This window comes from Ochotona curzoniae, unplaced genomic scaffold, assembly GCF_017591425.1.
Source record: "Ochotona curzoniae isolate NIBS_2020 unplaced genomic scaffold, NIBS_Ocur_1.0 contig_899, whole genome shotgun sequence".
NCBI lineage: Eukaryota > Metazoa > Chordata > Mammalia > Lagomorpha > Ochotonidae > Ochotona > Ochotona curzoniae.
In genome coordinates, this window is record NW_024466605.1 from 2,228,101 (window position 1) to 2,248,860 (window position 20,760).

The following is a 20,760-nucleotide window of genomic DNA, read 5'->3' on the forward strand; positions in this document are numbered from 1 at the left end:
CCGTTGTGGCTGCATGGGGAGTGAATCAGCAGATGGAAGATCTTTCTGTCTCTCCTCCTCTCTGTATATCTGACTTTATAATAAAAATAAGTCTTTAAAAAGCGTTGGCATAGTAAACTAACAGGCTAATCCTCAGCCATATGGATGGCTGGTTTGTGTCCCAGCACTCACTTCTGATCCCGGCTAATGGCCTAGGAAAGCAGTGGAGGATGGCCCAAGTGGGCCCTGGCACCCATCTGGCAGACTCAGAGGAAGCTGCTGGCTTTGGCCTAGCCTAGCCCTGGCCATTGTGGCCACCTGGGGAGCAAACCGGCTAATGGAAGATCTCTCTCTCTCAATTTTCCCTCTCTCCTCCCTGACCCAGCCTTTAGGGAGGTAACTGATGAGCAGCCCCTCCCGCTGAGCACCAGGCTTCTGCTGGAAGGAAAGCCTGTCCCCTTCCAGCACACAGTGGGGTCTTTATGCAACCTGCAAACAGCCTCACAGACAGCTTTCCCTGCATGCAGCCCTCCAGTCTGTCTTCACCATGACCACAGTGGAAGCTGTTCTCTTAATTTAAAAAAAAAAAAAAAGAAGCTTTAAGGTTTTATTTGAAAGGCTAAGGGTGAGAGAAGATTCCCATCTGCTGGCTCACTCTCCCAATGCCCTGATGGCCAGGGGTGGGCCAGCCCGATGTCGGGAGCTGGCAGCTTCATCCAGGTCTCTCCTGGGAGTGGCAGGGACTCAAGCACTTGGACCCTCCTCTTTGGCGGCTGGATGCCATATGCATGGGCGCCCGCGCCCACAGGGCCAAGTCACAACCAGCACCTCTTGCTTCCTGACAAGGTCTTGTGTTATCAGGTAAGATGGGCTCACATCACTGTGTTCTGGAGACCATTTTATATTCTCGAGGGTTTATCCCACTGAAATTGCTTTAGTCTCACTTTGTAAAGTTCCAACACTTGCTGTGCTGTGGACAATGAAATCTCTACGAAACCTGACTTCCCCTCCCACCACAGGCTGGCGTGTCCTGGTTCTGTGGCTTTCCCATGCACATCACTGACACATCTGACCAAGAAATACCTTTTATTTTGGCAATTTTCCTCTCCATTGGTTTCTAATGGACTGTTACCACCAAGTTCTAGATTTCCATACTAGATGTTGGACTAGAAACACTGAATATCATGAGCTGTCTTCTTAGCACCTATCTCAATAGATGACCTGGTTTCGTTTGTAAGGGGTTACGAAGGCACATTACACTGAATACTCCAGCCTCTCTAATTGGGCTTGTTCAGCACATGCAGTGGCCGCAGGGCCAGGCCCCGTGGAGGTGATGGTGGTATAGCGGTGTAGGACCACGTGCCAGTCCACAGCCTCCCAGAAGGTAGTTGATGACAAGCTAGGGGGCCGACATTGTAGTGTGAATGGGAAAAGCCACTGCCTGCGATGCTAGCGTCTCATAGGGGCATCAGTCTGAGTGCTAACTGCTCCATTTTTGATCCGGCTCCCTGTTAATGGCCTGGGACAGCAGCAGATTAGTTCCTGAGTACCCAAGCCACCATCTACAAGGGTGACCCGGATGAACTCTCTCTGTCCCTCTCTGAAACTCTTTTCAAAATCAATGAATTTTTCGTTTCAAAAAGTTCAACTTGGTGCTGCTGAAATTTCTTGTATAATATTGTGTCATGTACTATTGTACCAGTGTATATGCTTTACAGAAAGAGTTGTTGGAGAGTTCCTAGTTTTGATCTTTTTTTTCCCCCCCTTCTTCATTGTGGGAAAGTTTGTGTTCTATAGAATTAGCTTTCTAATGCAAAAGAGCCATACTCTTCCTGGAACAGGAGCCGGCAGTCCACTGCTGTCCTTGCCCTTTTTCTGGGTGAGGATGGCTGATCTGCCCACTTGCGTTCCTCCTTTGTATGTCAACATTTCTGTGCTGTGTGTATTTTATTTCTGTAGAAAACACTTCCTACTTCACTTCTCAGAGGCTTTCGAATTCTTAGCTCTGAGTTTTCCTCTAAAAAAATAATTCTATATCTGTTACTATAATGCCTTCCCATTGATTTCTCGCGTTGCTCTTGATGACTTGACATTATTCCATTTACTCATTTTTTAAAAATTGTTAGGTCAGAAATACAGAGAGAAGGAGAAACAAAAAGGAAGATCCTTCCGTCTGCTGATTCTCTCCCCAAGCAGCCACAATGTCCAGAGCTGTGCCAATCTGAAACCTGGGGCCTCTTCCAGGTCTTCCACACAGGTGCAGGGTCCCAAGGCTTTGGGCCTTCTTCCACTGCTTGCCCAGGCCGCAAACAGGGAGCTGGATGGGAAGCGTGGCCACGGGGATTAGAACCAGTGCCCGTATGGGATCCCAGCACATGCAAGGTGAGGACCCTAGCAGTTAGGCTACTGTGCCAGGCTGAATTGACATTATTTTTTGCAACTACTCTCCACTAGCCTTCTTCACCTTTACCGTGTTCTTTTAAAAAAAAATTATTGTGAGAGAGAAAGAGATCTTTCATCACTTGCTGGCTCACTCCTCAACCCAAGCTGAAGCCAGGAGCCAGGAGCTCGATCCTGACCTCCCTTGTGGGTGGCAGGCACCAATTGCTTCAGTCAGCATCGCCATGGCCTCCCAGGGGCTGCCTTAACAGGAAGCTAGAATTGGAAGTGGTGGTGAGACTCAAACCCAGGCACTCTGCCACGGGTGTTCCAAGTGGGGTTTTTCACTACTGTGCCAAACATCCATCTCTATTGTGCTTTTGATATTCTTTTAAAATTTCCTCAGGATTTTTATTACTCTGGAATTTTTTTTTCTTTCTTTCTAATCCTGATTTGTCATTTTCCTGCTGATCAATGAAACTACTTAAAGATGGGAATTTTCATCCCAGAGGATATTTGGCTGCCAGGGCCTGTGCCTATTATTTTACAAGAAAACCATCATTATCATTTAAGCACCTTGCTTCAACTGTTACTTGCACAAGTATTAGTAATGTTCAAGGGAGATACATTCGTATTTTAATAAACCGATTTCTAGCTTGATTTCACTGTGAATAGAGATGAAAGCAGACACAACTTCTGGTTACAGAGATTTTTACCTCTGTATTTGCTAATCATTAGTTTTTACACTGATGGCTTCCTTTTTATAAACGATAGAAGGACAAGTACCATCAGGAGGGTTAACATTTGATATACACTTACTAATTATTCCACCCCAAATGTATTGTTCCAATTCCTTATATTCTTTACTATGCCTCTGTTTCACTTGTCATAGGCTTAACTTTAACAATCTCTGAGCTCTAACAGCTTTGCTTCTGTGGGTTATATGTTATTCGACACCAAGGACTATGTTTTCACTTCCATTGGCAATGGGGTGGGCATCTGGGACGGCGACTAAGACACTGGGCCTCCCGCGTCTGGCATCACAGGCGTGGCCTGAGTGCTGCTCTGTTCCTAACTCCAGCTTCCTGCTGATGTGCACAATGGGAGGTAGCTGGTGATGGCTGGATCTCTGGCTTCCACACGGGAGAGGTGGATTGTTTCCAGTGTTAGCATGGCCCAGCACTGGCTGACAAACCCGGTGAGTGAGCCTGTGGGTGGACGGAGGATCTGTTTGTTTCTGCCTTTGTCTCCCTTCCTGCCTTTTGAACAAAATTAAAAACCAAAAGGAAAAAAAAGGGGGGGGGAGGGCATGCTCTGGTGTGTTCTAACTTCCCTCTTAATAATGCTGTTGCCAGGTTGCAGGCTCACCGCTGGAAACTAACACAACAATTTCTTTGGGGGTTATTATTGAGAAGGGAATGAGAAGGCAAGAATTAGGACTTCGGTAAGAAATTATAACACAAGCTTTAAAACCCAGCAGTGCTCCCTGTACGCTGTTCCAGACTCAGAGCTAGCTGAGTCCATGTCCTCACGGGTGGTGGACATTGTGGGCTGTCCATCCCACGGGGAACTACATGTCTCTGGGAACATTACCCATAAGGCTCACCAACAGACCTCTCTGTGGGGTAGCGGATGCTTTGTGTTGTACCTTAGGTGAAAGGTTACAGCAGGAAAGGCAAACTCATAAGCTGCTGTCAAATACAGCTGAGCAAACTTGAATTTTCAAGGTTCTGTTTCTTTGATTAAGGTTTCTGACCTCAGCAGCATCAATTCCAGGAACATATTTAGTAACTGAGTCCTATGATTTGGAGCAAAGTTCAAAATATGGAGAGGCATGAAATTTACATACTTGGATGAAGCACACTTCATAATCAAAGCACATTGCCTTCAACATGCCTTCTAGAACCAATGTAATAATACCATTTAAAAAATGTTCTTTCCTGAATTCTCCACCCAGCTGTCCTGAGTCGGGCTTGCTCCCACAGGCCCCGTGCCTCTCTCTCAGTGTACCCCACACCTGGCCTGTGGATAACGAAGGCTGGATGAGAGTGTGGCAGGTGATGGTAGCACCTCTAGGGTTGGGACTTTGATGGGTGTCATTTGTTCTGCCATCCTCCTCTAAGCTCCAGGGAGCCAGGGTTCTGCCCTCAGTCCTCCCTCCTCACAGTGACACCCTGGACTTTGTCCAGAGGTCCATGGACAATGCCACTGGACAAATGGGCTGCAATCTGGGTTGCACTCTGTCCTTCCATTACCAATGGCATTCTACTGGAGTCCCACCTGATGTGCCAACGAGTTTGCTGTAGGATCTGCTTGCCACAGTGGGACAATGAGGACATACATAAAGCCTGTACAACCTGGACACAAATCCTGCAGCCACATCACATTATTATAGCAGGAACAGAAATACAGGGAGGAAGGGCTAGTGCAGTGGCATAATAAGCTAATCCTCTGCCTATGGCACTGGCATCCCAAATGGGTGCTGATTCTAGTTCCATCTGCTCTACTTCTGATGCATCTCCTTGATAATGCCTCAGAAAGCATCAGAGTGGGGGACCAAGGCCTTGGATCCTTGTACCTACATAGGAGACCTTGGAGAAGCTCCTGGCTTCAGCCTTCAGACTTGCCTGGCTCTGGTCATTGTGGTACTTTTGCGAGAAAACCAGTAGATGGAAGATTTCTCTCTGTCTTTTCCTCTGTCTCTCTGCCTTTCAAGCAAAACATAAATAAAGTTTAGGGAAAAAAAAAACTGGGGAGGTGACATTTCAAGATTAAATGTAGGAGTCTGGGGTTTATTTTTAATGTATTTTATGTGTTTCGTCTAATTCTAGAGGTGGTACTGTAGAGGTTTAGTGTCACTCGGCATTCCTGGTGATACCAGCATGTATGGGGTGTCATAGGCACAATTGCTATGCAGTTTGCTGACCACCCAGAAGCACCACTCACCCCTGCGGAGCTCAACACAGACAGCCGGTGTGACATACACTTACAAGTCACACTCGGGAAGTAGGTCAACCCTAACTAAGCAGAATGGACATACCGCCTCTCCTAGTGGGCTGGGTGGCCTCGCCTCACTGCGCCGACTCCGGCAGGTCACCTGGCCCCAGTTGGAATGCCTGCCCAACCTGGGAAGAGCCAAGCAGGATGCATCCCCAAGGCATGTAGGCATGCCTGCGGCTCAGCGGCTGTGCAGTGTGTGCCATGTGTGCAGCTGAGGAAAGGCTCTGGTCCCTGGCTTCATCACCCCTAGCTGTGTGGCCATCTCTGGAAGCCTTGGCTTCCTCCTCAGTAAGCCAGGGAGAGTAGGAGTTTTTCGTGTCTACTGTAGCTAAAAAAAATGAAAACTAAAACAGTTCTTTCCAACAAGGCCATTCCTTGGGTCAGAGTCCCAGCTTCATCTTCAACATGCTGCAGGGTTCACATCCTAACCTGACTGTCACATGTGCAGCGTGTGTTTCAGGGTCATTGTTGTAAACATGCCAGGTGAAATCTAGAAGCCCATGTCAGTGGAAATGGCTGTGCTGTCTCACACAGCAGTGGGGTGTAGGGGGGTACTTTGGGTGATACACATGATGGATGCCAGGAACAAAATGGCAGTGGCTTTGGCCATGCAGAGGTTGGTATTTTGGTACTAGGGGCCCCAGAGACCACATCTCGGGATGCTGTGCCAACCTATGGAATGCTTCCCTGAACTCGTGGAGCCTGCCTCCTCTTCATTCGTCTCTCAGGGGCCCTGGTCTGGCTGGCACCTGGGTGTGGGCCAGGTGGGCGTGTGTCCAGGGCCTGCATGGTGGGGGTCGATGGAAAGGTGGAAGACTGGATGTTGTGGTTTGGAAAAGCACATGTGCATGGGAGATGGCCTCCAGGTGTCAAGCCACAAGGGTGCTCATAGGGGAGTGCTGAAGGTAAGCTGGAGCCCATGTTCCCCATGTTGCCCCCAAGGACCTGGGTAGGGCTGTGGAGATGCTCCCTGTGGCACATGGGTGCCCACAGTCGAAGCACCACCAGCCAGTGTGGGCTTCACTGTCAGCAGCGCCTACCTTGCAGTGTGTGGTGCTGACAGGAAGTCCAATGTTGGAGGCGATGACCACGGTGAAGGCCGAGGCCAGCTCAATGGTGAAGCCACTGCGGAGGTGGGAGAGAGCAGAAAAGACACATTATAGGCCCTTGTTTCCTGGTGCTGGCCCCCACCCCACTGCACCATCCGCAGTACACCCTGCATTGCTGACCACCGGGGCAGATGAAGGCCCTGACAGAACCCATGGCAGGAAGTGGGTCAGCTATGCCTGCTGTGCAGGAAGACGGCCCTGTCAGTCCTTCCCGGTCTTGGAAACTGTGGACTTACTACAAATCAGTGAATTCCCACCCACCACCCCCAGCTGGATCACTCATTTCTCTCCAAGTTGGCCTCCTAAAAAGAATCTCATTACAATGAAGTCCAAGGGGTGCAGGGGGTGTGAAAAATTATAACAACAAGGATAAAAGGAGGCTTCCTGGCTGTTGCTTTTAAAGGAGAGGAGAAGAGTCCCTCAGATCTGCACATTTCAGCTATGTTCTAAAAGTTCTCCCCCAAGTTTGATATCTAACCACCATCCCCCATCCCATAGGTCGGTACTGCTGGAAGTCCCTGAACAACAGAAATGAAAAACTAAGCTAATTTGGGTCTCAGAGATGTTTGCAAAACCCACAGAGGATTTTCCAAGAACTTTCTGCAGAGGCTCTCAGGACCACACGATTCAAAGTGACCTCCGGATACACTTGAGGCAGCAGGTGCATGCTCCTCAAGGGCCCAGCAGCGGAAGGGTGACGGGCCATCCCTGGGTGAGTCATGGTCCCCTTGCAGTTGTGACCAGGTCAACCCAAGCTCACCTGGACGGCGTGATGGGTGTGAGATCCTTCCCCATGGTCTGGATGACTCTTCTGCCCCAGACCCAGAGGCCTGTACAAATGCCAATGCCTCCATAAAACAGCAGCCAGACAGGAGTAGCGGCCTCTTGCATCACTCCGTTCTTTTCGTAGATCAACCACAAAGCCACCAGGGGCCCAATGGCATTGCTGCAAAAAACAAAACAGAGCCCATTAACCCCCAGGTAAACACATAGCACACAATCCACAGTGGATTCTCGGGCCGAGGCCAGCCCACCTATGGAGCTGGTAGTTCACAGACATAATTTAGAGGCTACAGAAATGACTGAGTACTTTTAACTATGCTATTAAGGGCAGTATACAGCTCACCATCTTACCTACTTTCAAGTACCTACACCCTGCAGACAGGGTGTCTTGCATATCTGAAACCCTCATCTGTCCACTAACAGCTCCTCAGGCCCTTCTGGGCTCTGTGGCCTTGGTGATTTTAGATAGGTAGAGAAGGGGAACCATGGCCGACATATCTTCTTGTGACTAACTTGCTCCACTGAGCACCATGTCACCAAGGCCACTGGGGCTGCATGGAGACACAGGAATCCCCCAACCCATCCCGTGCGTCTATGCCACACACTATTGATGCTTACACAGCACCGTCTGTTGACAGACACTTGGTCACTGGCATGCTGCTGTGGACACAGGAGGACTACCTGGAACAGGACTGAGAGATCATATGGTAGTTCTGGTTTCAAGTGTTTGAGGAATCTCCACAGCGGTAACACCATTTTACATTCTAACACAGAACGTAAGGTTCTGATTTCCCCATAGCTCTGCCGACACTGCCTGCCTTTTCTGTGTAGTAACCATCCTAATGAGCGTGTGATTCATTACACTGCTTTCAAAGTATTGGGAAAAAAAATCACAAGAAGTGAACAGGATAAGTTCTCCCTGCCCCCATTTTTTTTTTAATTTTAAAAAAGATTTACTTATTTTTATTGGAAAGTCAGATATCCAGAGAGGAGGAGAGACATAGAGGAAGATCTTCTGTTTGCTGATTGACTCCCCAAGTGGCCACAACGGCCGGAGCTGAGCTGATCTGAAGCCAGGAGCCTCCTCCAGGTCTCCCACGTGGGTGCAGGGGCCCAAGGCTTTGAGCTGTCCGCTATACTGCCTTCCCAGATCACAAGCAGGGAGCTGGGTGGGAAGCAGGGCCACTGGGACACAAACAGGCGCCCATACAGGATCCTAATGAGTGCAAGGCCAGGACTTTAGGCACTAGGCTACCACACAGGGCCCTTATTTTCATTTTGTACTGCTACCATACGCTGTTACTAGTATCAGCTACTGATCTTACTATGGGATCACAGATGATGACTGCTAGTCACTGCTTCTCACAGCCATCCTGCACACTAGGCACTGTCACTGCTTCACTGTCCAGGAAACCGGGGTCAAGGTCATGTCGCTAGCGTGAGGCAGGAATGGGCTAGAGCTGGGCCCTCTCAAATGCTCACATCTTGTCCTGGACATGCCTCTGCGCAGGCCCTTGGATGCCCATGTTGAACACTGGTGATGGCATTTCCAGCTTCAATTCCTTCCTCCCAGATCAGCCATGCACAGAGGCTGACAGCCAGAGAACTGGCTTCCAAGTCTGCTCCTGCCATGCACCGAGATCCTGGGCCCACAGCACCCTGTTCCTCAGCCTCAGGTCCTACCCCTGAACTGTCACGCAGCGAGATCCTGGGCCCACAGCACCCTGTTCCTCAGCCTCAGGTCCTACCCCTGAACTGTCACGCAGCGTGATCCTGGGCCCACAGCACCCTGTTCCTCAGCCTCAGGTGGCACCCTTGAACTGTCACGCAGCCTGATCCTGGGCCTTCACCATCCCATTCCTCAGCCTCAGGTGCCACCCCTGAAGGGTACCACTTGCCTACTTCACAGGGCGCCTCTGCATATGACAAAGTGGGCTGGTGCAAACGCCATTCTCCCTGCTGAGTGTTCCAAAGCCCCTCCTCACAGGGTCAGTGCAGGCTCTTAGTTCTAGAACCTTGCTTTTATTGATGACAGGGATAGGGCTTTGGCGCAGCTGTTGAGGTACCAGATGGGACGCCTGCATCTATCCAGGAGAGCCTAGGTCTCAGTCCTGGCTCTGCACCTGTTTCCAGCTTCCTGCTGGTATGCACACAGGCTAGCAATTGAGGTACCAGATGGGATGCCTGCATCAGTCCAGGAGAGCCTGGGTCTCACTTCTCTAAACTGTCTGGCTCCACCACCTGCCTGCAGCTTCCTGTTGGTGTGCACCCAGGCAGGCAGTGGGTGATGCCCACATTCAGAGGCCTGACTGCATTCCCAGGTCCTGGCTGCCACTGGCCCCAGATGGGGCTGTGTGTGTGTCTGAAGAGTGACCAGCAAACAGGAGTTTACTATGATGTATATGATGTATGCAGTATGTATGCCCACTGCCTGATATGCTGGCACCCTATATGAAAAAACTTGTTCGAGTCCCAGCTGCTCCAATTCTGATCTGGCTCCCTGTTAATGCCCCTGGGCAAGCAGCAGGAGATGAGCCCCATGCCCATGGAGAAGACCTGGCTTTAGCTCTGATGTAGGCATCTGGGGAGTGAACCAATAGATGGCATGTGCATCTCCCCCTCTCTCTCAAACTCTACTTTCAAATAAATAAATCAGTCATAAAAAGTACAACCTGGCAAATCCCACAAGGCACTGAACAGAACTGAAGACACGTGGCTGTCTGCTGGCAAGACTTCTGTCTCACATGGGCAGACTCTGAAAGGTCATGGTCACGTACCTGGCCACTTACCAAGGCCACAGCAGACACACCTGTGTGATGGAGAGCCTGAGAGTAATCCTGGAAAATGTGTGGACACTGATGAGGTGAGAAGCAGTCCCCAGCATGCTCCACAGAGAACTCCAAGAGCCCTCATGGGAATCATGAAGATGTTACTAGCCTACCCCCATTTTACAGACCAGCAGACTGAGACTGGGGAAAGCAATGGACTTTTCCAAGACCACATAGCCAAGGCAAAGGCTACTGGGCTCTGGGAGGCAGTTCTGCTTCCCTTGGGGCCAGACACTGGTGAGGCCAGAAATGAGCTTCCCTTGTCCCACCTCCCTTTGACAAGGCAGGCAGAATGCCTGCTGCACAGCTACCCCAGGCAGCAGGAGCCTGCACCTGCAGAGACCACAGATGGTACACGGTCTTGCTTGGGGCGCATGGAGGTGCATTGGAGAATGGGCCAATAATGCGGCTTTGTCCCTGGGGTGCAGCCAGACAGGCACCGCCCCGAGGAGACCAGTCTGTATCCAGCCTGCCTGCCCCCTTCTCACCCATGCCAGCTGCACACAGCCACCTCCCGGCTTCTTTCTTGCCCCAAACCTGACCAGTTCCCAGCTGCCCCTCCTAAGGAAGAGTGGGAGTTGGCTGACATTCTCTCCACCTCCTGCCCCCATATCCAGTCTGTCGGGGAAGCCCATCGGTCCTGTCTTCCTAACACAAACCCTTTGGGCTGCACTACCCTCTCCCCTCCCTGGTTCAGCGTCCAGGCCTCCCCGCACTCCCACCATGTCCCCTTCTCAGTGCAACACCTGGGCCTTCCCTTCACTCCTACCATGCCTTTCCCTGGTGTAGCGCCTGGGTCTTTCTGCCCCCTCACCACGCCCCCCTCACAATGCAGCAGGGAGAACTTAGCTATCCTGTCCCTTAGTAATCCCTGCACCCACACTACCTCCTGCCCTGGAGCTTATCCTGTTCCCCTTCCCAGAACTGCCAGGCCCTCCAGTTCCAGCTCTGTAACTTCTGACCTTCCAGCCTCCTCATGCCCCATCCCGGGCACAAGCGTGGCACCTGCTCAGCTTTTGAGGACCACGATGGCCCAGCAGGCAGCACATGCTCCTTTGCCAGGTCTTGGCGGCACTGGGGCACTCAGCCGCACACACTCTACACATGAGCCAACTTACCTCACGTCGTTGCCACCATGGGCGAAGGAGCCAAAGCAGGCAGTGAGGACCTGCAGGAAGTGGAAGAGCAGGTGGACCTCGGCCGTGTCCTTCTCCTCCTTTTCTTCCTCAGCAGGGTCCTCTCGCGGTTGGTCAGGCTCCGTGAGCTCCGACGCCAGCTTCATTTCCACGCCGCCCTCTTCGGCCTCAATCTCGGCTTCGGCCACGGCGTTGCAGTAGCTGGAGTAGCTGTCGTAGCGCAGCCGTTTCTTGGAGTAAGCCACAGTGTCACCCACCAGCTTCTCACTGTCTTCGGGTGCAGCTGCGTCGGCCGCCTTGAAGGTGGTGTGCACGGGCAGCCCGCAGATGGCGGCTGTGTAGCAGGTGTAGCTGTTGTTGCGGCGCAGCAGCCGGTAGGTGTTCTCTGGGACGGGCTTCTCCTCTGGACCCCTGTCGATGTGAATCTTGTGTAGTAAGTCTTTGTAGAGCCCCGAGTCCTTGTGCACGGTGTGGTACACATGGCCATCGCTCCGCGCGGGGCCATCAAAGCCGAATGTGCCGTTGGACACGGGTGATTTGGTGGCGCCATGAGTCATGGAAAGTGCCCTTCCTGAAGGAGAGGTTTTTTTTTTAATAAGGTTTATTTTATACCCTTTAATTACTTTTTACTTATTTGAGAGGTAGAGACAGAAAGACAGTTTCCATGAACTTTCCTTCCCAGATACATGCAGTGGCTGGGCCTGGGTCAGCAGAAGCCAGGAGACAGGAGCTCCATTCAAGTTTCCCCAGAGACGCCAGGGCCCAACCCCTGCAGCTATCACCACTGCTTCCCAGCAGAAAGCTGGAGTGGAGATTGGGGCAGGGAGGTGGCCCCAGGCACTGTGACCTGGGCTGTGGGTTGCAGGTGCCTTGGCCTCCAGGCCAAATAGCTGCTCTTCCAGTCTGTGGGCAGAAACTACATCTGGAAAGAAAACCTCCCTACTGCCCTCAAGCCATCTTTCTGGAAGATGCAATTATGGGATGATTTTTTTTTCCCCCTACAGGCTTCATTTTCTAAATTCACTAAAAAGGACATATAATAGCTTTAAAATATGGGGGGAATAAAACATCTTAGAAACATGCAACAAGCAGGTAAAAGTTGTACTAGGACAGTTGGAAGTGATGTGATTTAAGTCTTCCAGAAACTGCCTCAGCCCTGTCCCCTGTTCAATACGTTTTGATGGAAATGGTCCTCAGAGGAGACCATTCTAGAAAGATTTTAGCAAACCTTCATGTCTGAGAAAAAGCTCAGTTCAGATAAAGGTGGACATTCCAGGTGTTGCTTGAAATGTCAGCGGTGACCAGCACTGGCAGTAGCCATCCAATCAGCAGGCACACACAGCCTTCTTGGACTTGTCCCAGTCAGTCCAGGGGCTACCTCGTAGGACCCAGAAGGTGCTTACACAGGCTACCGCCACTGGCCACTGATTCAAGGCCACTCTTGGATGCTTTGGGAGTTCCCAAGGGCTCTGGGAGTACATGCCAGGACAGCCTCCTTCCTTGTGCTCTGCAGTGGGGCAGCTGCACAGGCATACCGAGTGAGCCGCACGGCGGGCTCGGCATCCCTCACAGTCACAGACCAGTGAGCTCACTGCCTGCCAGGGAGTCATCCCAGTTTTTTTCTCAAAATCTAAAACTGTGTTCCCCTTGTGGGCATTCCAAGTGGGTTGCCTGTGCCCAGGTCCTGTGCATCTTACCGTAGGGAGCCCGTGGGTGGTTTGTGGCCGGAGGGCCCTCAGAGGTGGTGGCCGCAGGCTCCCCAGCTGGCCCGGTCAGAGGGACAGTACTGTCATCGCCGGCCTTGGTGCCGGGGAGCTCCTTGAACACGGGGGACTCGGCCTCCTGAACCTTCCCCAGGCTTTCCTCAGACGCTGGCGACACAGTACCTTCTTTTTGTAACTTGCCTGAGAGAAAAAGTACAGTCATAACAGGATCTGGGGAGAGGATTCTTGCTTTCAGTGCAGGCGCACAGGATGCTTCAAAAGCCTCATGGAAAATGGGATTAGCTGGATTTGGGCACAAAAAGGATTTTGAAGTCCAAGCGTGGGTGTCTTCCTAACACACATTTTTCCATGAACATTTCAAAGACCATTTGCATGCCTGGATTTCCTGGGTTTTTTTTTTCTTTCGGTACCAGAGATAAATTTGGCTTTTAAACTTTCATTTCTAAGCCCTCTCATTCATTTATTCTATAGGACTTACTCAGGAAAAAAACACACAACAAGTTATATAGCAAGAGAGAGGACAGAGAATTCAATAGTGTTCTAGAAAGCCATCCAGAAAATTCAGACTGAGGAAGAGGCAGGGGTTGAAGGCCACAGCCAAAGACAAGCTAAGGGAAGGTTGAGTCTGACCCCCAGGCCCGGTCTGGGCCAGTGGTCTGCACTGATCTGGCCTCCTGGACTGGCCTTCTATTTTCTTAACTAAGCTCAGTATCCTGCCAGGGTTCGCCCAGTGTATCTTCAGAGGTATTGTTACAGTGTATTTGGTTTTCTTCTGGTCTAGAACTGTTGGCCTCAGATTTCTTCAGGAGACCAAAGTTTCAAAAACAAGTAAAAGGCACAGGGAGATCTGAACTTTTAAAAATTGTTTTCTTGAAAAAGACACTTCTAAAGCTCAATCACACCCTCTTTTCATCAGATTGGTGAAAAGAGTGCTACTCATTTCATTATCTTGCTGCTTGAAAATTAGCCTGAGCTGAAACATGCAAGGACACACAAAAAAGCTGCATGAAAGACCTCTGACCTCAAGTTTCTTATGAACTATGGTGAAAAAAAAATGTCACAAAAATGAACTCTTAAACGAAAACAGATATTATTAGCATTATTTCTCCTTTTGCTAATGAAAAAATTTAGCAAATTAAGATTCAAATGCTGGTGGTTTGGCCTTGCTACATCCATCAGTACTAGCCACGGGAAAAGAACAGGATACATCAAAATATGGAAATGTACAGGACTGACAAGAGAAAGCTCCTGGGAAGCCAGAACTGGGCACAATGTCAATTTCCTGCTGTGACAGTACAGCTTAGAGCTGGAAAGCAAGGATTTCAAAGTTGTCTTGCACCTAAACATCTTTCAGTTCCATTTTCCACCAACCTTTTGAAGTACCCTTATATGAGGCATTTAGGTCTTGGCAATTAGGAAAAGGGTTTATAGATCCAAGTTTGGAGTACACATTCCCTCCCACCTGGGCAAGTCAGACAGTCCAGGCCTGGGGCTGGTCCTGGGCCAGCACTCGCCGTGCAAACGCAAGGCCATGTTTATTTGCAGCACAGACAGGAAGCAGCCAGCCAACCCATAAGCCACCAGCAATGTGGCTTCCCTGGAGTCGTGTTAATGGGGTTTTTGAAATTACTCGTTTGTAAACTTAAACAGGTAGCAGGCTGACACTGCATGTGACCTGAGATTTGAGTCACTGGTATCACAGCTGTGACCAGGACAACCCAGCCCCACCCCTGAGCCCCCACGGAACTGCTTCCGAAGGTCACATGGTTGAAACGGTACATCACGCTATCCAGAGGAGGGCTGCCTTGCTGATTGGTATGGTGTTCCTGAGGTGCGTGCCTGTGGTGGGGGTCCACAGCTCACTCCTCCTCCTTGTCTGGTTTGGTTGATTTGTACATGACCTGGGCTGTTGTTTCCAATTTGTAATGACTACTAATGAAGGTGTCATGGATACTTGCAGGCGGAAATCAAGAAATCTGCAGGCATGGCTTGGAGATGACTCCCAGCAAGTGCATTTTTATCCTGCAAGGAGCTGGGAGACCGTCTTGCGAGCCTGAGCTCCACCTGCCGTCCTGCGCCAGCACTGAGGGACGCCGTGATGGCGCACTGTGAGTTTAGCTCACGTTTTCCTCATGCTTGAGCACCTTTTCGTTGGCTTGCCTGCCATCCTCAGGTCTTTTTTGGTGACATTCCTGTTGGGCTATTCTACTTACTTTAGAACAGGACTGTTTGTTTTCTGGAACTTCTTTAGATCTTCTGAATCCAAGTCCTTTGTCAGCTGTGGGATTCACAATTATTTTCTTCCCGTCTGTGGTTTGTCTTTTCCAAGTCTTAACCGTGTTTCTCAATGAAGCAACAGTTTCTAATTTTGATCAAGTACAATTTACTAATTTCTTTTTTTTTTTTACATGTTGTGGGTCTGATGTGATATCTAACAACATCTAACAACGTCTAAAAATCCCTCCTTAACCCAAGGTCACTGAGTTTTTCCCAGAAGTTTTCTCCTTCCTTGAGAGCCTCATATTTTTATTTCTTGGTATTTTTACTTTGCATTTAGATCTGTGGTGCATTTTTTTCTAATAAGCTGGAGGATTTGGGTTAAGGCTCTTTTTTTGGGGGGGGGTGTGAATGTCCAAGTGATCTACCATCATTGGTTTGAAGACTCCTTTCTTTGTTGCACTGTCCCTTGCCACAGGCGTGGGGCTGTTGGAACACTGTTCTGCTCACGGTTCAGTGTGCAGACATCTTCACCATCACCCAGCCCTGCAGGTCTGTGGGCTGGGCAGTGCAAATCCTCCAGCTCTATTCCTTTTCCAGAGTGTTCTGGCCATGCTAGTCCTGCTGGAGTAAGGGGTTCTCGAAAAGTTCACAGAAAATACCAGCTCTGTGCTGGTGCAAGGAGGTACCTCTGGCTGACCTTCCAGAACACGCTCTTTTGTAGGTGTGACTTATAGGCCATGAAACCCATGCATGTTACACATATACACAGGGCATGACCTGCGGGCACTGAACCATGATGACCAAGACCCCAGTGAAGGCAGAGCACACCCACTGCTCCTGAAAAGTCTCCTGATGCCGCTGGGTAGTGTCCCCCTGCATCCCCACTTGGCCCAGGCAGCGAGGGTCTTCCGCCTCTATGAGTTAAGTGCTGTGTTCTGACTTTTTGGAAGATCCCACGGAATCTTTTCATGGGACAGAGAATAATCTGGTCCATGCATTCTCAGCTCAGCATGATACCCAGGCAGTTCCTTGGGTCGTGGGTCTTCTGGCACTGCTCCAAGCCACCTTCTCTATGTGTATGCATAAAAAACAAATTGACCGCCCAGGCCCTTCTGGGAAATACCTTGGCGGTTTCCTGTTTGGGGGTGGACATAACTGAAATATTTGTACACAAGGCTTCTTTTTGTGAGTGAATGTTTTCACTCCTGATTAATCCCTAGGTGCAAAGTTACCATTCATCTGGTGAAGTGGACGGTTAACTTTTTAAGAAATTGGCAGATGGGAATTCCAAAACAGCTAACCGCTTTGTGTCTCACTATGAAGGTTTGAGCATTGTCCAGTTTCTTTACCTGGAGTCTTGACCTGGAGTCATTCTTCCAGGTGGGATGTGACAACTCACTCTGGCAGCAGCATACATGTCCTTGAGGACCCCTCGTTGTCATGAGGCCAGGAGGACTCCACTGCATGGCCAACCTTCAGGTATGCCACCAGCATGAAGTACTCACTGCTCCCTTGGGTGGACAGCTCCCCCACCAGCTGGAGAGCAGTCAGCTCTGCCAGGCCCTGGCATATACCCAGCATGTGCTGTTGGATCACGGCAGAAGATGGTCACACACCCTCTGGGTCTGGGACTGGAATCGGAAGCAAAACACGGCCCTTACCTGCAATTTTCCTCCGCATCCATGGACACACAAAGAGCCACACAAAGACAGCAAAGAGCAGCGCAACGCCAGTTGAAATAAGCACGATGGCCCAGAGGGGCAGGAACAGGCCGAGCACTGGGGGCAGAGAGGTGACACAGTGTGGTTACAAGAGGTTCCCAGGCTGCGCCTCCCGTGTGCACCCGTCTTCCGTATGCCCTGCACCTTGTGAAACTCTCCTTCAGCTCTGGTCAGCAAGCAGACTGCTGAAGGTATACTAGGGTGGAACATGGTGGACAGGGCATTGATTATGTCTTATCTATGCACCTATGTAGTTGCCAAGCACACAGTGCCCTAGCATAGTCACACACCTCGCTGACCACCATCTCAAGAGTGAATGGTTTGTGAAAGGATGTTGACCTTCTAGCATGTTCCCCAGACACGGGCAAGCTGGGTCAGCAAGCCCAGCGAGGTAGAGGCCCATGTTCGGTAGGGTCTACATGCCCAGCAAGGCAGAGGCCCACGATCAGCAGGGTTGGCAGGGTCAGCATGCCCTATGAGACAGCGGCCCACAATTGTCAGGGTTGGCATGCCCAGTGAGACAGAGGTCCATGATCGGCAGGGTCGGCATGCCCAGCAAGGCAGATGCCCACAAATCACAGGGTCGGTGTACCCAATGAGATAGAGGGCCATGATCATCAGAGTTGGTGTGCCCAGCAAGGCACACACACAACATGATTGGCAGGGTCAGCGTGCCCAGTGAGGTAGAGGCACATGATCAGTAGGGAACCAGGGGAGCAGCGCCTACCTGTGCAGCAGCCATTCACTTTTCTTTTTTAAAAATTTAAAAAAAAAAACAAGTAAATAAACACTTACTTAATTGAAAGGCAAAGTTTCAGAGACAGAGAAACAGAGAGGTCTTTCACCTGCTGGTTCACTCCCCAAATGGCTACAGTAGCTAGGACTGGGCCAGGCTGAAGCCAGGAGCCTAGGTCTTCCATTTAGTTCTTCCACATGGGTGCAGAAGCCACAGCACTTGGGCTGTCTTCTGTTGCTTTCCCAGGTACAACCCGGGCTCCCACTGACACCCATACAGGATGCCAATGTTACAAGTAACAACTTAACTCACTGAGCCACAGCATTGTGGTGGTGGGACGGGGAGCATTTATGTTTTAAAAAAGAAAACCATCTCCTTTCCATGTGTGCACACAGAAAAAGTCCTAGAAAGACATGATGGGGCCCGGCGGCGTGGCCTAGCAGCTTAATTCCTCGCTTTGAACGCGCTGGGATCCCATATGGGCACCGGTTCTAATCCCAGCAGCTCCACTTCCCATCCAGCTCCCTGCTTGTGGCCTGGGAAAGCAGTTGAGGATGGCCCAAAGCTTTGGGACCCTGCACCCGTGTGGGAGACCCGGAAGAAGTTCCTGGATCCTGGCTTCGGATGGGCATAGCATCGGCCGTTGCGCTCACTTGGGGAATGAATCATCGGATGGAAGATCTTCCTCTCTGTCTCTCCTCCTCTCTGTATATCTGACTTTCCAATAAATAAATAAATCTTAAAAAAAAAAAAACACATGGCAGAAACATCCAGAAAGCCTGCTCATAGGCACCAAGTGCTTCTAGAACTCAGTGGTGCAGCAGCAAGCATCCCCAGACTCAATAGCTCAGGCTTGGCCAGCACCTCCTTGAGCAGCCCTGCTCCTCGGGATCTCTCTGCTCTGGGCTTGGCCAACTTGGGCTTCGAGAATTGGTGGGACTGAGGGATACGACTTGGCATGTGAGAGGGTCGCAGACAGGCCCCAGGCCCTGCCCTGTGCCTAGCCTGCTTACTGGTGTAAGGCACTGAGCAAGCACACAACACAACCCAGAGTTGCAGAAGCCAGAGGGACACAGGCTGGGGGTGTGGGAGGCCTGGACCCACCCCCTCTCCAGCATTTACAGCCCCTGCCCAAGGAGGTCTAGAGGCCCCATGGCAAGCATTCACAGCCTCTTGGGTTAGTGTTTAGGAGGCTGTGGATGCCAGGGCCAAGGCTGGGTGACGCTCAGGATCACCAGGACACATCACTTACGGCTGGGACATAGGGTATACTTAGATTGCTCAAATACCAGGAACCCCCAACTGAGAAATGAACAAGGATCCCTCCCCATCTTACCCTCATCATGGAAAAGCGGCCCCTTTCAACTTTACTATATGTGCCATTTAGCAGAAATAATTTTTTGATAATTTTTTAAGGATAATGGCTACAAATGAATGGAAGAACAATTCAGACGGTCGTTATGTGTGGACTGTCACCGGCTGTGGTGGATCCAGCTGGGGCAGGCAGTCTCCCAGGTGGGGACACAACAACTCCAGAGAGAGTGGCCCGTGTCCCACATTGCATTGCAAGGAAACAGGAGTGCTGCAAGGGCTGGCAAGGTGGTGCCGAGCTAATATTGGCAGCCCACAGGGGAGCACTGGCTCCAGTCCCTTTGCTGTTTCCAATCCAGCTCCCTGTGAACACACCTGGGAAGGAAGTGGGAAAGCGGCACGAGGGCTGGGGTGCCCATGCGGAAGACCACGAGGAGTTCCAGGCTCCTGACTTGCCTACACCAGCCACGGTGTTGGGGATGCTGGAGCATCAATCAACAGATGCAAGATTTCTCTTTCTGTAACTCTTTCAAATAAATAAATATGTTCTCTCTCCCAAAAAAAGAGAATACAATTTTTCCCTATCAAGATATAAGACAAGATATCTCCTTTCCACCAAAGCAACTGTGGAACATTGTGGAGGAAAAAAAAAAAAAAGCAAAAATGACCAGAATGGTCGGAAGTCACTGTGAAAAGAACCCCTTGCTTTTAGCCATGTGTGGAAGGCCACCACATAACAGCCATGACGACTTGCAGGGAGCCCCAAGGCCCCTCTCACCCGAGGGTCGCTGCTGTGGTGCCCCTGTCCTGCAGCCCACACCCCTCCTGCGGCCCAGCCATGGCTCACCCCATGTGTAATCAAATCACCTTTGGAGACTCTGGGAGGCTGTGTAAGCTTCTAAAGCAACACGGCTGGCAAGGTGGCAGAACAAGGATATAACCGCTTTATTGCAACCTGAGATTCTGCTGCCTGTGTGCCTCCATATCTGTTGGTTATTTAACGCAAGCAGATGCATTTAGCTACTCTTGGCTACTCTCCGACTACCACGAGAAATGCCGATGATGCCAGCACCAAACAAACTGACACACGAGGTGCCTTGCCTGGCAGAGTTAGCTCCCAAGGAAGGCTTACCTGGTGCTCCCGTGTACATGATGGAGAACACGTTTATTGCTATGGTTGCTGCATAGAAGACTGGCAGTGCCCGCAGGCCATTGGGAACGGGGTCCTCCTAAGGGCCAAGGAGACAAAGCAGGAGCTCAGTACACAAGCAGCACAGGACATGGTGACAGGGGGCTTCTTCCACCCCAGGGCAACCCACGAGCTCTGCGACCCCTACCCCTGCACAAAGGCCATCTCCAGGTGCAGGGCTGAGGCCAGCATACTGCAGGACAGGGCTAAGCACCCAGGAGCTGATGTCAGAGTGACAACAGTAAAGAACTGTCCAGGTAGATGTGCTCTAGCGACCCACGGCTTCAGGACCTGGAGCTCATAATCCAGCCAAGTTCAGCTTAGCCCCTGAAAGTCCACATTCAATAGATACGTGGAGGGGCCAGCACTGTGGCATAGCATCTAGAACCACCACCTGCAGTGCCAGCATCCCTGTGGGCACTGGATCAAGACCCAGCTGCTCCACTTCTTTTTTTTTTTTTTAAAGATTTATTTTTATTATTTTTTCATTGGAAAGGCGGATATACAGAGAGGAGAGACAGAGAGGAAGATCTTCCGTCCGATGATTCACTCCCCAAGTGAGCCGCAACAGCCGATACTATGCCGATCCGAAGCCAGGAGCCTCTTCCGGATCTCCCACACGGGTGCAGGGTCCCAAAGCTTAAG

At 50.6% G+C, this 20,760-nt stretch overlaps 1 protein-coding gene across 1 annotated transcript in view; it reads right to left on the reverse strand.

Annotated features, from left to right (window-relative positions):
- Window positions 1-20,760, reverse strand: part of SLC20A2 (solute carrier family 20 member 2) — an 89,193-nt gene that overhangs the window by 3,091 nt on the left and 65,342 nt on the right. The window contains exons 6-11 of the mRNA XM_040994180.1: window positions 20,059-20,155; window positions 16,820-16,936; window positions 12,912-13,118; window positions 11,197-11,785; window positions 7,228-7,413; window positions 6,399-6,483 (exon numbers count right to left, since the gene is read on the reverse strand). Coding sequence (XP_040850114.1) covers window positions 6,399-6,483; window positions 7,228-7,413; window positions 11,197-11,785; window positions 12,912-13,118; window positions 16,820-16,936; window positions 20,059-20,155 — 1,281 coding nt within the window. The remainder of the gene's footprint in view (window positions 1-6,398; window positions 6,484-7,227; window positions 7,414-11,196; window positions 11,786-12,911; window positions 13,119-16,819; window positions 16,937-20,058; window positions 20,156-20,760) is intronic.